The sequence below is a fragment of the Coregonus clupeaformis genome, chromosome 11 (genome assembly GCF_020615455.1).
Source record: "Coregonus clupeaformis isolate EN_2021a chromosome 11, ASM2061545v1, whole genome shotgun sequence".
NCBI lineage: Eukaryota > Metazoa > Chordata > Actinopteri > Salmoniformes > Salmonidae > Coregonus > Coregonus clupeaformis.
This window is the reverse complement of record NC_059202.1, coordinates 45833274-45851503: the sequence shown is the minus strand read 5'-3', so window position 1 is coordinate 45851503 and position 18230 is coordinate 45833274. Positions and strand designations below refer to the sequence as shown.

The 18230-nt window shown below is 39.0% G+C and overlaps 2 protein-coding genes across 2 annotated transcripts in view; one reads left to right on the top strand and one right to left on the bottom strand.

The window, feature by feature from the left end:
- Positions 1–8395: 8395 nt before the first annotated feature.
- Positions 8396–12945, top strand: LOC121577336 (homeobox protein DBX1-B-like). The gene is made up of 4 exons (XM_041891094.2): positions 8396–8910; positions 9100–9204; positions 11465–11667; positions 11848–12945. The coding sequence occupies exons 1-4, from the start codon at positions 8544–8546 to the stop codon at positions 12154–12156; spliced, it is 984 nt and encodes a 327-aa protein (XP_041747028.1). The 5' UTR covers positions 8396–8543; the 3' UTR covers positions 12157–12945.
- Positions 12946–13021: 76 nt separating this feature from the next.
- The window catches only part of LOC121576904 (neuron navigator 2), a 125949-nt gene continuing 120740 nt past the window's right edge, over positions 13022–18230 (bottom strand). Inside the window, 5 exon segments of the mRNA XM_045223568.1 lie at positions 13022–15005; positions 15268–15471; positions 17222–17340; positions 17581–17777; positions 18012–18083. Of these exon segments, the coding sequence (XP_045079503.1) occupies positions 14871–15005; positions 15268–15471; positions 17222–17340; positions 17581–17777; positions 18012–18083 (727 nt within the window). The 3' untranslated portion in view covers positions 13022–14870.

Sequence of the window (18230 nt, the reverse complement as noted above, 5' to 3'; positions counted from 1 at the left end):
AATGGAACACTAGTCACTTTAATAATATCTTATCTTGCATTCCTCATCTCATATGTATATACTGTATTCTATAATATCTTACTGTATCTTAGTCCATGCCGCTCTGTCATTGCTCGTCCATATATGTATATATTCTTAATTCCATTCCTTACTTAGATTTGTGTGTCACAACTTCCTCCTGAGGCTGCCTCCTCTCCTTGTTCGGGCAGGCTTCGGCGTTCGTCGTCACCGGCCTTCTAGCCACTGCCGCTCCTCATCTCACCATTCCATTTGTTTTGTCTTGTTTATTACACACACCTGGGTCATATCCCCTCATCAGTACCTGTATAAGTGTTCCCTCTGCCCCCTTGTCTTTGTGTGTGATTGTTTATTGTGAGGATAGTGAAGCTTGGTGGAGCTCCTTGTATTTTGTATCGCCGGGATATTTCCCTGTGTGCCTTGTATATTCCAGTGCGCCTGTTTTGCGCACTGGAGTGTTTTGACGCGTTACTGCGTACTCTGTGGTTTGCGGAATAAAGCCTGTTATTCTGTGATTTACCCTCCTGCGCCTGACTCCTTCAACATCACCTCATCACATTGTGTGTATTGGGTATATGTTGTGAAATTGTTAGATATTACTTGTTAGATATTACTGCACTGTCGGAGCTAGAAGCACAAGCATTTTGTTACACCCGCAATAACATCTGCTAAACACGTGTATGTGACAAATAATATTTGATTTGATTTGATTTGATATCTCCCAACCTCATAACTAGTTTCGAAGGAGCCATTTCAGGGTATCAATCAAGTTAGCTAGCTTGCCTAACTACAGATAACTGCCAAAATAAAGGAAAAACTAACATAAAGTGTCTTAATAGGGCGTTGGGGCACCACGAGCCAGAACAACTTCAATGCACATTGGAATAGATTCTACAATTGTCTGGAACTCTATTGGAGGGATGCGACACCATTCTTCAATGACAAATTCCATAATTTGGTGTTTTGTTGATGTTGATGCAAAACGTTGTTCAGGCGCCTCTCCAGATTCTCCCATAAGTGTTCAATTGGGTTGAGATCTGGTGACTGAGACAGCCATGGCATATGGCTTACATTGTTTTCATGCTCATCAAACCATTCAGTGACCCATCGTGGATGGGGACATTGTTGTCCTATGGGGGCATAGCCATGGTAGCCAAAATAATGGCCTGCCCTGCATTTCTATACATGACCCTAAGCATGAGGGGATGTTAATTGCTTAATTCAGTCAGGAACCACACCTGTGTGGAAGCACCTGCTTTCAATATACTTTATATCCATCATTTACTCACGTGTTTCCTTTATTTTGGCAGTTACCTGTATCTTAACTGGCATGCCTGCTGGCAAGGTTGGTCGACTTTAGAAAAGCAAGCATTAAGTTAATGTATTGAATAAGACTCACATTCCTTTCAATCTTTTACCCAGATTTTAGCAGAGATGCAGAGAAGCATATTTAGTTTCTTTAAAAATATAACCACCAGTCAGGAGGATACAGACAGCTCAGAATGTATGCTTATATATGCAGAAAATATACATTTTTTACATAGAATTAAGCATACTGATTATGACTCTAGATTGCAGGATAAAGCTGTTTCAGGTGTTTGAAAAAAGCCTCACGTACTTTGTGCACCCTCAGATTTTTTAGGTACACGACGCCCCTGCACATTATAATGATCAACAAGAATAATGCTCCAGTTAGCATGACCGAGGGGTTAGCAACCAGCCCTTAATTTAAACTGGTGTTGACAACCACAAAGATTCCCCGCTTTGTGGCAGCTCTTTGGTTTTATTCGTGGAGCACATTTTAACCAGAGGCGTTTACAATACTTTTCTAAACAACCTGCCAGGTGCAGAGAGCTCCCTAAAGATCCAGCAAGGCAGTGGAACGTTATGAGGCCCAAAGAGATTAGAATTCGAATTAAATATGTTTGCCACATTGACGTCCCCTGAGCTCCCATGACTGATTTAAGACTAATGAGCATTCTATGAGTGTTTCCAAAAGCCCAATGTTTTCAGCCATCTATCTTAATGAGAGAAAATAACCAAGTTTTGAATTGAAATGGTTATTTGAGCTAAGGGAGGGTATAAAGCCAATATTGAGGCAAATGTTTCCCATATATGTTAGCATCACGGGCATATTTGTTCAGATTGTTTCAGCCATGCATTTTGCATCATCATGATTATATGGCAAGTAACACTTTGCTTCTTGAAAGTCCAATATCTGCTGACATGCAAACAGTGGACTGTATTAACAGTAGACTAATTAAAATAATACTCAAATATAGTTTTTTTGTGGATTTGTCCTTTAAATGTACTCAGGTTATTACAGCATATAATGTATTGTTTATACAAGGGAGGTGTACACTTTTGGATGAAAGCATAATCTTGCCATACAACTTCAAAACAATGTAGATGTCACTGGAAACGATATGATTGTGTCATTCAATTTTTCAGGAAAATAAAGCATTTTCTGGTCCTGTGTTAGCCCACTATGGCTGCCCTATGAAAACAGAACAAGGACCATGATTCCAGAAGGGATTTCCCATGGTATGAAGCATTACAAACTGTCACAACATCGAGTTACCATGGTGCACCACCAGCAACAGCAAAGCCAGTAAAAATGATTGATTAACCTCAAATTCCATTAGTCAATAAGAAAACACAGTGTTAAATCATACTGCAGTTGAAAGACTTCTCTTCATCTTGTTTCAATTGAGTGTTTAGTTCAGTGTTGTGAACTTTAATGTACCATACCACAACCAAACAGAGTAAAAGAAAACAAAATAAATGGTTAGTTACTTTGCACTTAGTTAGACATAGGTAACCACTATTGCTTATGACAGGATTACAATTTTGTCCACAAAGGAGGCCATATCTGTTCCAAAACATCTCAGTCCTCTGGAGTAGGTCAAAGGTTACAGTGTCATGGTCGATTTGCTGCAAATAAACCATTACTAAAGGACACCAGTAAGAAGAAGAGACCTGCTTGGGCCAAGAAACACGAGCAACGGACATTAGACCGGTGGAAATGTGTCCTTTGGTCTGGAGTCTAAATTTGAGATTTTTGGTTCCAACCGCCGTGTCTTTGTGAGACGCGGTGTGGGTGAACGGATGATCTCCGCATGTGTAGTTCCCACCGTAAAGTATGGAGGAGGAGGTGTTATGGTGTGGGGGTGCTTTGCTGGTGACACTGTCTGTGTTTTATTTAGAATTCAAGGCACACTTAACCAGCATGGCTACCACAGCATTCTGCAGCGATACACCATCCCATCTGGTTTGCGCTTAGTGGGACTATCATTTGTTTTTCAAGAGGACAATGACCCAACACACCTCCAGGCTGTCTAAGGGCTATTTTACCAAGAAGGAGAGTGATGGAGTGCTGCATCAGATGACCTGGCCTCCACAATCCCCCGACCTCAACCAAATTGAGATGGTTTGGGATGAGTCGGACCGCAGAGTGAAGGAAAAGCAGCCAACAAGTGCACAGCATATGTGGGAACTCCTTCAAGACTGTTGGAAAAGCATTCCAGGTGAAGCTGGTTGAGAGAATGTCAAGAGTGTGCAAAGCTGTCGTCAAGGCAAAGGGTGGCTATTTGAAGAATCTCAAATATAAACTATATTTTGATTTGTTTAACACTTTTTTGGTTACTACATGATTCCATATGTGTTATTTCATAGTTTTGATGTCTTCACTACTTTTCTACAATGTAAAAAATTGTACAAATAAAGAAAAACCCTTGAATGAGTAGGTGTGTCCAAACTTTTGACTGGTACTGTATATATATTGATTAAGTGGTGCATATTAAGTAGTTAACTAAGCAAAACATCATTATGAATATATGACCAGACATAGAATGGACTAACTGACACTGGAAGCGGTTCAAAGGAAAGCCTTCATAAACACAGATTGGCTACCAAGTAAATTGGGGAACAGGTGCATTGAGAGCAACACACACTGAAACGCTTTGTCCGTTGGACTTGTGCCTCTATCCGTTTGAAAACGGGGGGTTATGTTTAATGCAAAGTTAATATCGATGTAATGCTTGTCAGAGCTTCTCTGTATTTTAGGTCATTCCTAATCCCTTCAATGTTCCGCAGTGGCCGGATCCTAGTCAGAAACAGATGCTGAGCCAGACTTGAAGTGGGAGTGCCCTCGCAAGGAGGCGGCTTAGCGAAGGTGTTAAGACCATCTCCAAAGCAGCGTGTAAAATAAATACCATGCAAAAACACAATTTAAACTTGATGATTATCTTTTAAATATTTAACCAATAATAGCCCATGTAACTTTTTAACAGATGTGGTAGTATTGCATTTTTTAAATGTCCCTGAATTAAGTCATAATCTGCAATCATGATCAAAAACTCTCCTTATTAGGGTATTTATTTGATTAATGGAAAATAATGTAATTTGTCTAAATGCAAATGAGGGCATCTGCTCACTAAATTGGCTACTCTTAAATATATTGAATAGAGCGGCAGAGTGAAAGTCAGGTAAAGAGTCGAATATATTCGGATAAACAAAAAAATAGGTTGCAAGAAGGCAATATATTTGGAATCAAAATGTTCAAACATTTACTTAATTACCTGAATTTAAAACAGTTTTTCTAGTAGGCTAAACGGTTCAAATAATTATGCGGCAGTGTTAAGACTGGATCATTTTAATTTGAATGCAACCACCTCTTGTGTCAACGGATAATGAGCGTGGGGTGGTGAGGGTGCATAATATAATATCTTAAAGATTGGTTTAAATCTTTAAAATTGTTTAATTCAGCGACCGACCAGATGTTTTATCTCTATTTGGTAAAGAGAAAACAATCGTGCCAGGCTTGGAAAGCTAGTAGAAATTAGTTTCGGTCACTGGGGCTAAGCTATATTTCCTGCAAACCATCTGCTTGATTTGTACAATAGGGGGATTTTCGAGGGATCGTGAAAGAATAAAATACTTTGAACAAACCAGTGATGTTTTTTTTCTGTGGAGGTGGGTGCTGTGTTAAGGTGTCTTAATATGGGTTTGGCTACAGTTTGCCTCTGCCCTAATAAATACATTATTCAATAGTCTGAAAAGATAAGAGTAGGCTTTATTTGTGTTCATGTGGAAGTGTTTCTGGCGATGTTATTATTGCCATGGCTCCTTTGCATAAAAGATCCATAGCCCAATGGTATTAACCTGAAAATAGGATAAATAGACCAAATAAGCTAATTCGACCCTGCTTGCGTAACATGCAAGACAGCTGGATCAGAAGGATAGTTGGTAGCCTACTAGTGTGAGATAATTTGTCAAATATATTTTAAAATCCTTACCATTAATGTTGTTGTTAGTTATGGAAGTAGGCTACCACACTGTAAACAAAAGTTGTTTCAACTATTTTTCAGTAACTGGTTCCACAGCCTTGTTTTCAACTTACATATTTGACACACGTTGACTACATTGTGCATGTTAATTTATAAAGTAATTAGTAAGCAATTAAACATGTCCTCACCTGGGATTTGAACTCACAACCTCATGGAGCGGCAGGTAGCCATAGGGGTTAAGAGCGTTGGGCCAGTAACCGAATGGTTGCTGGTTTGAATCCCCGACCCGGCAAGGTGGAAAAATCTGCCCTTCAGCAAGGCAGTTACTCCCAACAACTGCTCCCCAGGCGCCGATGACGTGAGACATCGATTAAGGCAGCCCTCCGCACCTCTATGATTCAGAGGGGTTGAGTTAAATGCGGAAGACGCATTTCGGTTGAGTGCAACTGACTAGGTAACAGTATTCCAAACTTCCTGTTACCCCACTATGTCTGTGTCAATAACTGATTTCACCTGTATTGGTGCACTTCAAAGTAAACCTCAGCTCTGTTAAAAGTACAATCAAGAAAAGCTATTTATTTATCATAGTGAAGGAGTAACATTGAAACAGAGTAATATGCTCCACCATTAGACAACTTTACAACTATAAATAAGTAAATCAAATAAATAATGAGGGAATAGATAGATTAACTGATAATCTACACAGACATGGGGGTGTAGCAGGAAGATCGGAATGCCATGAACAAAGAGGTTGTGAGTTCAAATCCCAGGTGAAGACATGTTGAATAATAATTACTGTATACATGAACAATGTAATCATGTGTGTCAAATATGTAAGTTGAAACCATTGTAGCCTTTTTTTAGTTTAATTAACATATGAATTGAGCAAACACATTATTTTAAAATGATATAATTTTTGTCTACATTTTCTCATGTTGGTTGGTCATGTGTTACCTGAATTTAAACATTTGAAGTTCAGGTAACACTTTGACCGAAAAGTTTAGTAAACAAAAAAAAAAAGGTTGTGGAACCAATTACTTAATATAATTAGTTGAAACAACTAGATTTGTGGGTGTTTTTTGTTGTTGCTGTTTTTACAGTGCCTGCATCTATCTTCCTGGGAAGCTCCTATAGAGCATAATTTCATGGAGATCTACTTTCTACGCCATTACTTAGGACACACGCGGGCTTTCTTGTCCCATCATTTTCAAAGCAGAAGAGTTGACTCTTCAGAAAGAAATGTGAGAGGTAGCCACTTGAAAATGAATGGTTAGGACTTAGGAGAACAAAACCGAGAGAGCAGCAGTCAAACACCATTAGTTACAGGTCTTAGCCAACAGGTCTCAGGATTCATCTCTCCTGTCGGATCACACAGAAAATAACTTCGAAATAGAATCTTCCTCAAATAAACTATTTTGTTAACTTTTCCCCCTGTTTTATAATCTATTTCATCAATGGGCGTTTATCATTTTCCTCCTGCAAGCTATCCTGAAACGTTTTTACTTTGACATACTACAATAAAACGAACCCACGTGTGGCCCAGCATGCGTCTGACCTAGCACTCTGAACAATGTCTCCCTTTCTACCGGCAGTATACCGTGCAAGAAAAACTTATGGAGCTTGTAAAAAAAAAGTCATGCCCTGCATCTATTTGTTTCAACTTGTTTCTAAACTTTTAACTCTTAAAAATATTATCTGACAATAATTGAATGACAGCACTGTAAACTATAGCTGTCATATTATAGGCTACCCGGTTTATTGGTGATTTATGACTAGGCCTATACATAACTATCATGAATTTTAAAATAAAAAGGCCCTATGTCCTTTTTTTTTTTTTTTTTTACAGTTCAATCATAGGATTCATTCTCGTCCCTTATAAATCTTATAATGACTGTTAAAATATAATATGCATCTAATTAGGCTCAGCAGGCTCAGTGCTTATTTTTTTGTCCTGTGTTTTGGTCTTCCAAGAAATAGGACACACATTTCCAAGGCACACACTGGTATACAACAGTTATTTTGAATAAATGCAGTCATTCAATTCAAAACCGTTTCATCTAATGGTGTCTTACAGCACAAATGCAATGTCATTAAAGAATGAGACTAACCGCCCATTGATATCAAGCTGAGAACGATTTCCCAGAAAGATTTGCGTCAGGGTAAGAAGAAAAACAGTTGAGAGTTTGACAGTTACTTCATGGATAAGAGATAAGAGCGCCATGGCCAGAGCTGCACATTATTTTCAGCGGGACCAGCGACATGAAACGGGATCTCTCAGATCACCAGTTTTTAACACACCCGTTAAAATGCTCGGACATGAAACCTGTCTGATTTCCAATGAGAAAAACTGATTGGTACAGATGCCAAAGCCTATTGTGCTCATAATATCCTACTGAATCTGCTACCAAAAACAAATGTAACAAGAGAAAATGGTCATACAAAAAATTATAATACAGTAGGCTCTTAATCATTACAAAAACAATAACAATTATGATCATCATCATCATTATCATCATCATAATAATCATAACAATAATAGCCTAATAATAAAACAATAGCCTAATTACAACAATATTTTGAATACAAGTGAATGCGGATAATATTTATAAATAATTACAATTATGGCATTTTACAATCAACTTTTGTGGTCATGTAAATTGTCTCACATTGCAACGCATCCTAATAGAAATGAGGGAATCACTATATTATCACAGTTCCTCTAACAAGCCGGAAACTAAAGACATTATGCAGTTAGGTGCTCAAATGAATGTAATATATAATCTTTTATAAACCCCCTATTCACAGACTAAAGTTGTTTGGAGTCCTTTAAAAATAACATTTTTAATTAGTATGTGTGCTGCCACAATTATCACAGTGAAAGTTATACCAGAGTGGTAAGTATATGCAAAATTGATGACTACACTTTCTTTGTTAAAGGACATTGTCTAGTCTTTGCTTATGAAGTCTCATCCAATCATAAATTGCTTATTCGGACCAATCAGGAGGCACTGAATTTCCCCTGAAAGAAACTCACGTCGAGAACTTTACTGAACTTCATTGTTAGGCTGTCAGTTTCGAAAGAGCTTTGCTAAAGGTCCACTATAAAAACCTTCTTCTAAAGGGAAGGGCCAGAAGAGAACTGTGTGTCTTTCCACTTGGATCCTATAGGCGAGGGAAACTCCTTCAGTGAGAAAGGGCTCTTTACAATTACTTTTCCTTACCCACCCAAACTGAGCAATGATGTTCCCTAGTGCACTTGCGCCTCCCGCTATATGCTCCAGTCTACTTCGACCTCCGGCGGCTCTCTCTCTGCCTCAGTCCTTGCATTCAGCTTTCTCCGCCCACTCGAGCTTTTTGGTGGAGGACCTGTTGCGGATCAGCCGGCCAGTGAGCTACTTGCACCGGATGATTCCCTCACCCAGCGTGTCTTCCCTGGCACCAGGAGCCACCACGCTGACCTGCAGTCATCACACTCACCAGGCTGTCATCTCCACTTTAGCACAGACAAGAACGGGTTCTCCTCAAACCGCACTCTCCATCAACCACGACCCTAACTATCTGAAGTTTGGAGTTAATGCCATCCTAGCACCATCAACGAGAAACGGTAAGATTATTGTGAAAGTATAGGCTAATGTAAACTTTGTTAGAGTGAATTTTGCCTAAACAGGCCACCTGTTATGCAGGGCTTTGAATGTATGCAATGCATGGAGATTATATATATTTTGTCTATATGATTTAACAAAACGAAATGACAGTCAATTAATGTAAATGTTTCTTTCATTTTTAATCACAGCATCCTCTCCACGTTCAATGCATCATGCCATGCACGCAAAAGCCTTCCCTCTGCCATATTTTGACGGATCGTTTCATCCCTTCCTTAGAGCATCATATTTTCCAGGTAAATCCACTTAACCCTGTCATGCCCATGTATTCAGCTGATGTTGTTGCACCTAATAACAATCTGCCTTTATTAGTTGAACCTAAGGGGAATACAATCATTAGTTCAGAGGTTGGAAGCCGTAGAACGTCGTGGAATCAGTCTCGCCAATTTGATGCCCTATTTAGCAGTGCTGACATTTTGCATCAGTTCCCCTAATCTACAAATTAGCCGGAATTGTCATGGTCTAAATTTGAGGCGGATCCCCTCTCACAAGGAAGCTGCTGACGTCTCTTCATTGCTTTTTTTCCCACCGAGCCAGTGAATTTAGCTACTGATAACTCACAAAGCTTTCAGCACCATGACCAATTGGTCAGCTCCCTCCGGGCAGCCACACAGAGACCCAGCGTTGACTTAAACATGCTGTTGATAGGCATTTACCAGTCATGGACTAATTCCCCATTAGGGGCTATTCAATATTTCAATATTCTCACAAGACCACATAGAGTGTTATGCATGTTTATGGATAGTGCTGTTATGAGAAATCTAAAGTTAGCAAACAATAAATAGCACAGGATCCTGAACTAATGCAATTAAAATTTAATGATAGGCTAGCTAATGCTGCAATGCTAGCTGTTAAATATTTCAAGATTAAGAATACGTTTATTATTTCCCACACAGTTATAGTGAATTCACATATCCTTTGGCTTTCGAATAGCCAACAATAAAGATAGTGATAAGAAGAATCTAAAATTGCTATGCTATAAGGTACAGATCTGGGTTTAGACGGCTTCCTTTGAGAGCAATAAAACAACTTCAGCCTTATGAATAGCTTTTTGTGTTAATTTAATGAAAATTATGGGTCAGAAATAGGGCCCAGCCATCAGTAGGCTATTCTCCTGGGCCCAATTTCCCAAAAGCATGTTAAGGCTTAAGTTCATCGTTAGAACTTTCGTAGGAGCATCGCAAAGGGCTCTATTCAATCCGTTTCACGGAAGTTCAGCGTTACAGCTTGATTGAAATTTAAAGGCAATGTTCCCGTGATAGTCAAGACTGCATTCAGGTAAATGCTGCATATGTCGGCTCAATAGGAAATTACTTTTAAATGTAGCCTATATCGCGCAATCTGTAACGCTTCAGCTATACAGATTGAATAGAGACCTACATCTCTGAGCTGTTTCCCAAAACCATCATTATAGTTTTGAGAAACTAAAGTTGCAATTGAAAACGCTCGTTATTTACCGACTGCCTCAGACCACGTAGAACAGCTAAGAGCGTCACTTTATACACAGAGGATCTCCACTAAACATATAATCAAGATGTGTAGGCCCTATCTGTCTCTCTGTGACCGCAGATAACTTCAGAACGAAGTTGCCTACAAATACAAAGTTGCCAATGTCTTTGCAGTTGTTACAAACACGCGTAGGATAAAAATAGGCTTGAAATGAAAACCGAGATGACCCCATTCAAATATAAATACAGTAGGCTACGTAGGCCTATATTTTTCAATCATGGGCTATTGAAATCAATGTCATGTTCAATCAATGTAGTTATTTTTTGCTAATTGTAGGCTACTGTATCCTAGGCCATGTAATTTCTGCCTCAATATATTTCATGATGTGTAACAACATGTGCGCAATGATGTGCGAAAGTATGAAAAATGTATGCACTCACTAACTGTAAGTCGCTCTGGATAAGAGCGTCTGCTAAATGACTAAAATGTACAATGTAATGTGCCAAATCTGTGATTTGCGGGTAAGCCATTAGAATCGCTATTAGGAAACCGGGCCCAGATGATCTAGGCATGCGGTTGTGTTTAGTTTGAAAGTGTAAATCTCTTTAATGGCAGTAATAAATGGCTTTAGTGGCCTGTCCTAAGCCTCTTTCAGTTAGTTCATTACTACACAATTACCATTCACGCTTCATCAGCCCCTCTATCTATCATTGGGGCTTTCGAAAGGGATACTCTGCCTTTTTACCATACCAATGCTATAAGGGACCAAGCAATGTGCTAATTAGCTGCTTCGTGCCAATTCATTCAAACGGACTGCATTTAAGAACTTAAGAACAAAAAACCCGTCAATATTTATAGACTTCGAGAGACTTTGCTTTAGACTACGAAATAATTCGCTTTTATGCACGTTTATCCCCTCCACCCACTCCCTGAAAAAAAGAAGGCTAGGCTATGTTGTTAAGCTAGGCTACTTTGTTAGCCTATGTGTGCATTTTCTGGAATGAAATGATGCAATGCTAATTGTATGTTTTTTTTCTTTACTTTTAGCATCCTCTTCAGTGGTTCCTATCCCCGGTACCTTTTCATGGCCGCTGGCTGCAAGAGGAAAGCCCAGGAGGGGGATGCTACGACGGGCAGTGTTCTCTGATGTCCAGCGCAAAGCCCTGGAGAAAATGTTCCAGAAACAGAAATACATCAGCAAACCAGACAGAAAGAAGCTGGCTGCAAAACTTGGGCTTAAAGACTCACAGGTAAAAAATAATAAAACAAAAATACATAAACAACCAGTAGACTAAGTGAATAAGACCAATAGGCACACATCAATGTAAAACATAATCTTTATGTATATTTTGATTACTGGCATGTTATAATATTGTTATTAGAATCAACCATGATTAGATAGCCTTATAATATTTAATGTATTTTTCAAGGTGAAAATATGGTTCCAAAACCGAAGAATGAAATGGCGCAATTGCAAAGAGAGGGAGTTGTTGTCTTCCGGAGGTTGCCGGGAGCAAACCCTTCCAACTAAAATGAACCCCCACCCGGACCTCAGTGACGTCGGGAAAAAGTCTTGCGAGGAGGAGGTAGACGCGTTCAGCCCGCGCGCGACCTTCTGCCGCTCTCAATCAGAGCGCGAACTTTTGAACAGTGTGGAGTCGCACCTCTCTTCGCCTTGCAACTCCAGCAAGCACTCCGACTTCTCAGAATCAGAGGAGGAAGAGATTACAGTGTCTTAATTGTACATAATACATACATTATGTTTGTATAAAGTTGTTTGATCACATATATTGTTGAGTATATTGTATATAGACATTATTACCCAAATTAGATCCATGCATCCTTTAACTTGAGCACATTATTTGTCCGTGATATTACCAATTCACCTAGCCTATATGTAAATGCAGGGGCTCATATTGGTTGTGGTAGATATTTCTGTACTTATTAAGGGATTCACTTAGTAAATTAGTTGTATTTTTGCAGCTTTTGCTCTTTGTACCATATTTTGTAAGGGCCATTTTTATACCAAGAGGATTATACCTGACTTAAATGCTTATATTAGATGCATTGCCTTTAATCTATGTAGATGTTAAATCTATAACTTAAAAATAAATATATTATTTGTATGCGTTGTTTAAATGTTGTACTTTGAGAGTATTTTTTCAAATAAAACTAGGAAATGTAAGAACAACTGCTGCTTTCTTGACAATAGTCCAACAAACAGAATAACATGTAAATAGTTTCATTCTATTCCCACTATAAAAAGTAAACAATGATTGACAAGGTTTGTCACTGCTTTTCTGTTTTTCTTCTCATAAGAAAGACAGAGGTCAGTATGAGAGAGTACAGTGTCTTCTATTGCCTTAGAACTGACAATGAAAAACTCTCCATCCTGGTTTTACACACTTCTACAGATGGCAGGTATAGGGCTATAAACCAGGACATGCCAGTCCCATTGGTAGCCTAAATAATAACTGAAAATTACATTATTTCCAACAATGCTACTGAGTTGAGACAATTGAAATGAGTTTAACACACTGAACATTGCTGAACAATATTTAAAACCACATGAGGTCAAATAAAACTTTTACCATTTAAAACAACTTAATAAATAAACACTGGTTTATTGATTTCTCTATGAATAAAACATATGAAAGATGGAAAGCACAGTATCGTGACCAGATTTATTCTGACAGTCTCATGGTTTTTCACTACAATAGAAAAAGGAACAACCTATGGAGGAAACCAAACTGTAGGGCTACACAAATTACTCTATAGTTCTGTAAAAGATTTCTAAAAAATTCAGATCAGATATTTACATCTTTACATTACAAAATAAAAATATACATAAACCAAATTCACATATCAAATAATTATTAAACAATTATCAACCACTAGATTCAATAGCATACCTTTCACATCATTCCAACATCCAAACTGTGTGGGACCAAGAAAATACAAACAACCATTTTGATTTGTGCTTGCACCACCCTTTACACGCCTGTAAGATATGCTAGTGAAAATTCAAACCTCGCAAAAATATTCACAGATCAATGTACCTGCAATACAAATCTCGACAATACTTAAAAATACAAGTAAACTGTTTTGGTTTCAGTCGAAAGTTCCAAATGAATGTTGCATAGAATTTGTTACTAAGAACACTCAGGGGAAGAATAGCAACAACACTGGCAGATAATGGGGACATTGTGAGGGGGAGCAACCAAAGTGGTACCTCATAGTAGCGTAAGCCGCTCTGAGAATACTCCATCTTATGAGGGAATAAAGCCTAGTTACTCCAATACAGCAACACTGAGGATCCCATTAACACTGGATGCAAATGGAACCAGCGCTAATTCTTCAGAGTGAGCGACTAGACACGCCAGCCTCCGTCTCAAATCCATGCAGTCGCTCAGATTATTTTCTAGCCGGGGACCTTTCAGATGTGGGTCTACATGTTGAATATGCCTCTATATAGGTAAACACTGCGTTGGAACATTTCATGCAGGGATGGAGCTCTATCTAGAGCTGAACAAAATACAAACAGGGGCTTTTGGGATACTATTTGAAACGCTCATGAGGTATAAAGTTCTCATCTTCCCCAGGTGAGCACCAAAAATCCTAAAAGTATCACTGATTTCAAGATATCCATAACAAAAGCCTAGACCTTTTTGTTACCAGCTAGCCGCACATAAATGATCAGGATAAATTTTCATCAAAGCACCTAAACTCTGCACCGCCTCTATAGAAATCAAGAACATCAAAGGCATTGTCAATGCATGTGACCACCCTTGTTATATAGGTAGCAAGGCATCATTTGAAAGCTAAACACCAAAAAGATGTCCACCATGGTGTGTGCCTCTCCACTAAGAAAATGCACACAGGTCAAGCTCTATGAAGCTGAGTGAATGTATGTACAGTTTTTGCTACTCAGTTTGGACCACATAGCTATAGCATAGGTTAGGTCACAGTCAAGGCAACTGGTTTGATGTATCATAAACTATGTCATTCATTTATATGGTTGAGTATCTTTGCCTGTGACTGTAAACATACTCCTAATAAACACTGAAAATAGTAGAAATACTGAGTTAAAATTATTCAGGTTATTGAACTTTGACTGGGATTTTCATCTCGGGTTACCAGCACCCAGTAAGTATATTTATTATATTATTTATTAGTACACAGTGTAAATAGTGAGTTCCAATTGGTATATAATATGTTCTGACTGCATAAAGACATGAAGTCGCAGAAGTCCAAATTCTAACTTACATTTACATTTTAGTCATTTAGCAGACGCTCTTATCCAGAGCGACTTACAGTTAGTGAGTGTATACATTTTTTCATTAAACTTGAAATACATAACCGAACATTGAACCTCAGATCAATGTATGATTAACACAAAGGTATCTCAATTTAGGATGTGTCCCAGAGTGAGTATTTTCTGACAGAGGGAGACTCATAGTGTGTACTCCAGTGATGAGTCCAGCATGGTGTCTTCATGGTGATCCTGGTTGCTGTTGGAGTCGCTGTCGTAACTCTGAGTGCTGCCGGAGAAGTAGGCTGCCTCCTTTAACCTCATCAGCATGTTCATCTGTGGAGATTATAGAGGTCAGATAGGTTGTCACCTACATACAGACACTCATGCTAACCATAAAGCCATAGATAGTATTTCATTAAGGTGCTTTTAAAGAGTATGTTCTTGGATACAAATATCAAGTCAAACCTTTGTCCATACAGTCCATCATCACATACAGGATTATTGTGTAATGCCATACCAAACAGACTTTCTTGAATATTTCCAAATCCAACTGATATTTGGGTTAACAGGAGGTGTTGGCCTTATATCAACATACCAGCGGGTCTCCGTCCGTGTCTCCCTGGGGAATTTGCTTGCTGGGACAGCCATCTTTGGAGATGGAGTATCCATCAAAGCCTATGTCCTCTGGCCGGAGCTGCAGCAGCTTGGGCCATTCGTGCTGCAGGGGGCTGGCTGCCCAGGGGTAGCTCTCCATCACCCACCGTGCTGGATCCTCCCACGGAGCTCTCCTCCCATAGAGCTAGAAGACCGACAGAATCATACTAACTGCTCAGATATTTTCCTTGAAAACAGTACATGTGTGTCAGTTTATTATAAAACAGTGTCTTCAGAAAGTATTCACACCCCTTTACTTTTTGTTGTGTTACAAATTGGGATTAAAATGGATTTAATTATCAGTTTTAGTCAACAATCTACACAAAATACTCTGTAATATCAAAGTGGAAGAAGAATCCGAACATTTGTAAAAACCTTAAAATAAAACACTAATATATCTTGATTAGATAAGTATTCAACCCCCTGAGTCAATACATGTTAGAATCACCTTTGGCAGCGATTACAGCTGTGAGTCTTTCTGGGTAAGTCTCTAACAGCTTTCCACACCTGGATTATGCAACATTTACCCATTATTATTTTCTAAATTATTCAAGCTCTGTCAAATTGGTTGTTGATCATTGCTAGACAACCATTTTCAGGTCTTGCCATAGATTGTCAAGCAGATTTAAGTCAAAACTGTAACTCGGCCACTCAGGAACATTCACTGTCTTCTTGGTAAGCAACTCCAGTTTGGCCTTGTGTTTTAGGTTATTGTCCTGCTGAACGGTGAATTCATTTCCCATCGTCTGGTGGAAAGCAGACTGAAACAGGTTTTCCTCTAGGATTTTGCCTGTGCTTAGCTCTATTCCGTTAATTTTTTTATCCTGAAAAACTCCCCAGTTCTTAACGATTACAAGCATACCAATAACATGATGCAGCAGCCACTATGCTTGAAAATATAGAGAGTGGTAATCAGTAATGTGTTGTATTGGATTTGTCTCAAACATAAGACTTTGTATTCAGGACAACAAGTTAATTGCTTTGTAATTTTTTTTAGCAGTATTACTTTAGTGCCTTGTTACAAACAGGATGCATATATTTTATTCTGTACAGGCCTCCTTCTTTTCACTGTCAATTAGGTTAGTACTGTGGAGTAAATACAATGTTGTTGATCCATCCTCAGTTTTCTCCTATCACAGCCATTAAACTCTGTAACGGTTTTAAAGTCACCATGGTGAAATCCCTGAGCGGTTTCCTTCCTCTCCGGCAACTGAGTTAGGAAGGACGACTGTATCTTTGTAGTGACTGTGTGTATTGATCCAAAGTGTAATTAATAACTTCACAATGCTCAAAGGGATATTCAATAGGTGCCCTTCTTTGTGAGATATTGGAAAACCTCCCTGGTCTTCGTGGTTGAATCTGTGTTTGAAATTCACTGCTCGACTGAGGGACCTTCCAGATAATTGTATATGTGGGGTACAGAGCTGAGGTAGTCATTCAAAAAATCATGTTAAACACAATTACTGCACACAGAGTGAGTCCATGCAACTTATTATGGGACTTATTAACCCATTTTATACTCCTGAACTTATTTAGGCTTGCCATAACAAAGGGGTTGAATTCCTTATTGACTCAAGACATTTCAGCTTTTCATTTTTAATTAATTTGTAAACATTTCGAAAAACATAATTCCAATTTGACATTATGGGGTATTGTGTGTAGGCCAGTGACAAAAAAATCTCAATTTAATCAATTTTAAATTCAGGCTGTAACACAACAAAATGTGGAAAAAGTCAAGGGGTGTGAATACTTTCTGAAGGTACTGTATATACATACAGTATACTCTATGTAGTATCTCTCTGTGTCTGTGTGTTAGTTTACTAACTATTATTAAAAGGGCTTGTGCTACTACAAATGTAAATTGATGCCACATTTCAAGCGTTATGCCATTGTACCTGCAGCCCCTCTCGGACAGCCTCCAGCATGTAGGGAATAATGGAATAGTTCCACAGATCTGTGAACCACACTCTGGATCCCTCCACATCCATGGGACAAGATAAGAAGAGGCGAGGCCCTGGGAGGAAGAGAGACAGACAAACGTCAACAGAACATCCCTTTCATTCAATAGAACCTTCAATCTTGTCCCATATATATTTTCTTTATTGACAAATCTCAAATATACAATTGAAAAGTATGTATTCATTCAAGTACAGTCTAGTCATCCATTTCTTAAATCATAATGTAAAAAACATGGCCAGATTATGTAATAAAAAAAGAAGAGAAGAAGATGAATGTGATTTCCTGTGGATCTTACCGATGGTGACGTCCGAGGAGCTGTGGGACTCTAGGAAGCGGTTGAGGTGATGCCAGACAGTAGGGATCCACTTGATGATCCTCACCAGCTCAGCGTTGCGCTGCCGGCTGCTGATCTCTGTCTCCATCAGCCTCCTCCTCAGGAACCGACCCAGGAAGCCCTTCACTGGCTCAGTGTGGTTGGCACACAGCACCCACCTAGAGAGGACACCCACACAGGAAACAGACAACAGCAGAGAGGGTGATCAGTTACTGTTGAAATAGACCTCCTCAAATGAGGGTTAGGCAGAGGACTGAGATATCAATGTTTAAATACTGCCATCTTGTGGCGGATACACGACATAGCAATTACATTTGACATTTCAGAATAGAGAATAACATTATCTTGTAACTAAAAAAAGTAACACATAGAACATTATAGATATGATGTACCTGAAGTTATGATGAAGCTGCAGGTTGGGAGTGGATGACGTAGCCTGGTTCATTGTTCCAATGATATAAGGACTGAGAACAAACAAGGCAATACAATGAAGATTAAGAGCAAGCAAATAAACACTGTGTGAGTGCATGCACCTGTGTGTATGCCTGTATGTGCGCCTGTGTGTGTGCGCGCCTGTGTGTGTGTCTGTGTGTTTCTGCGTGTGTGAGTCT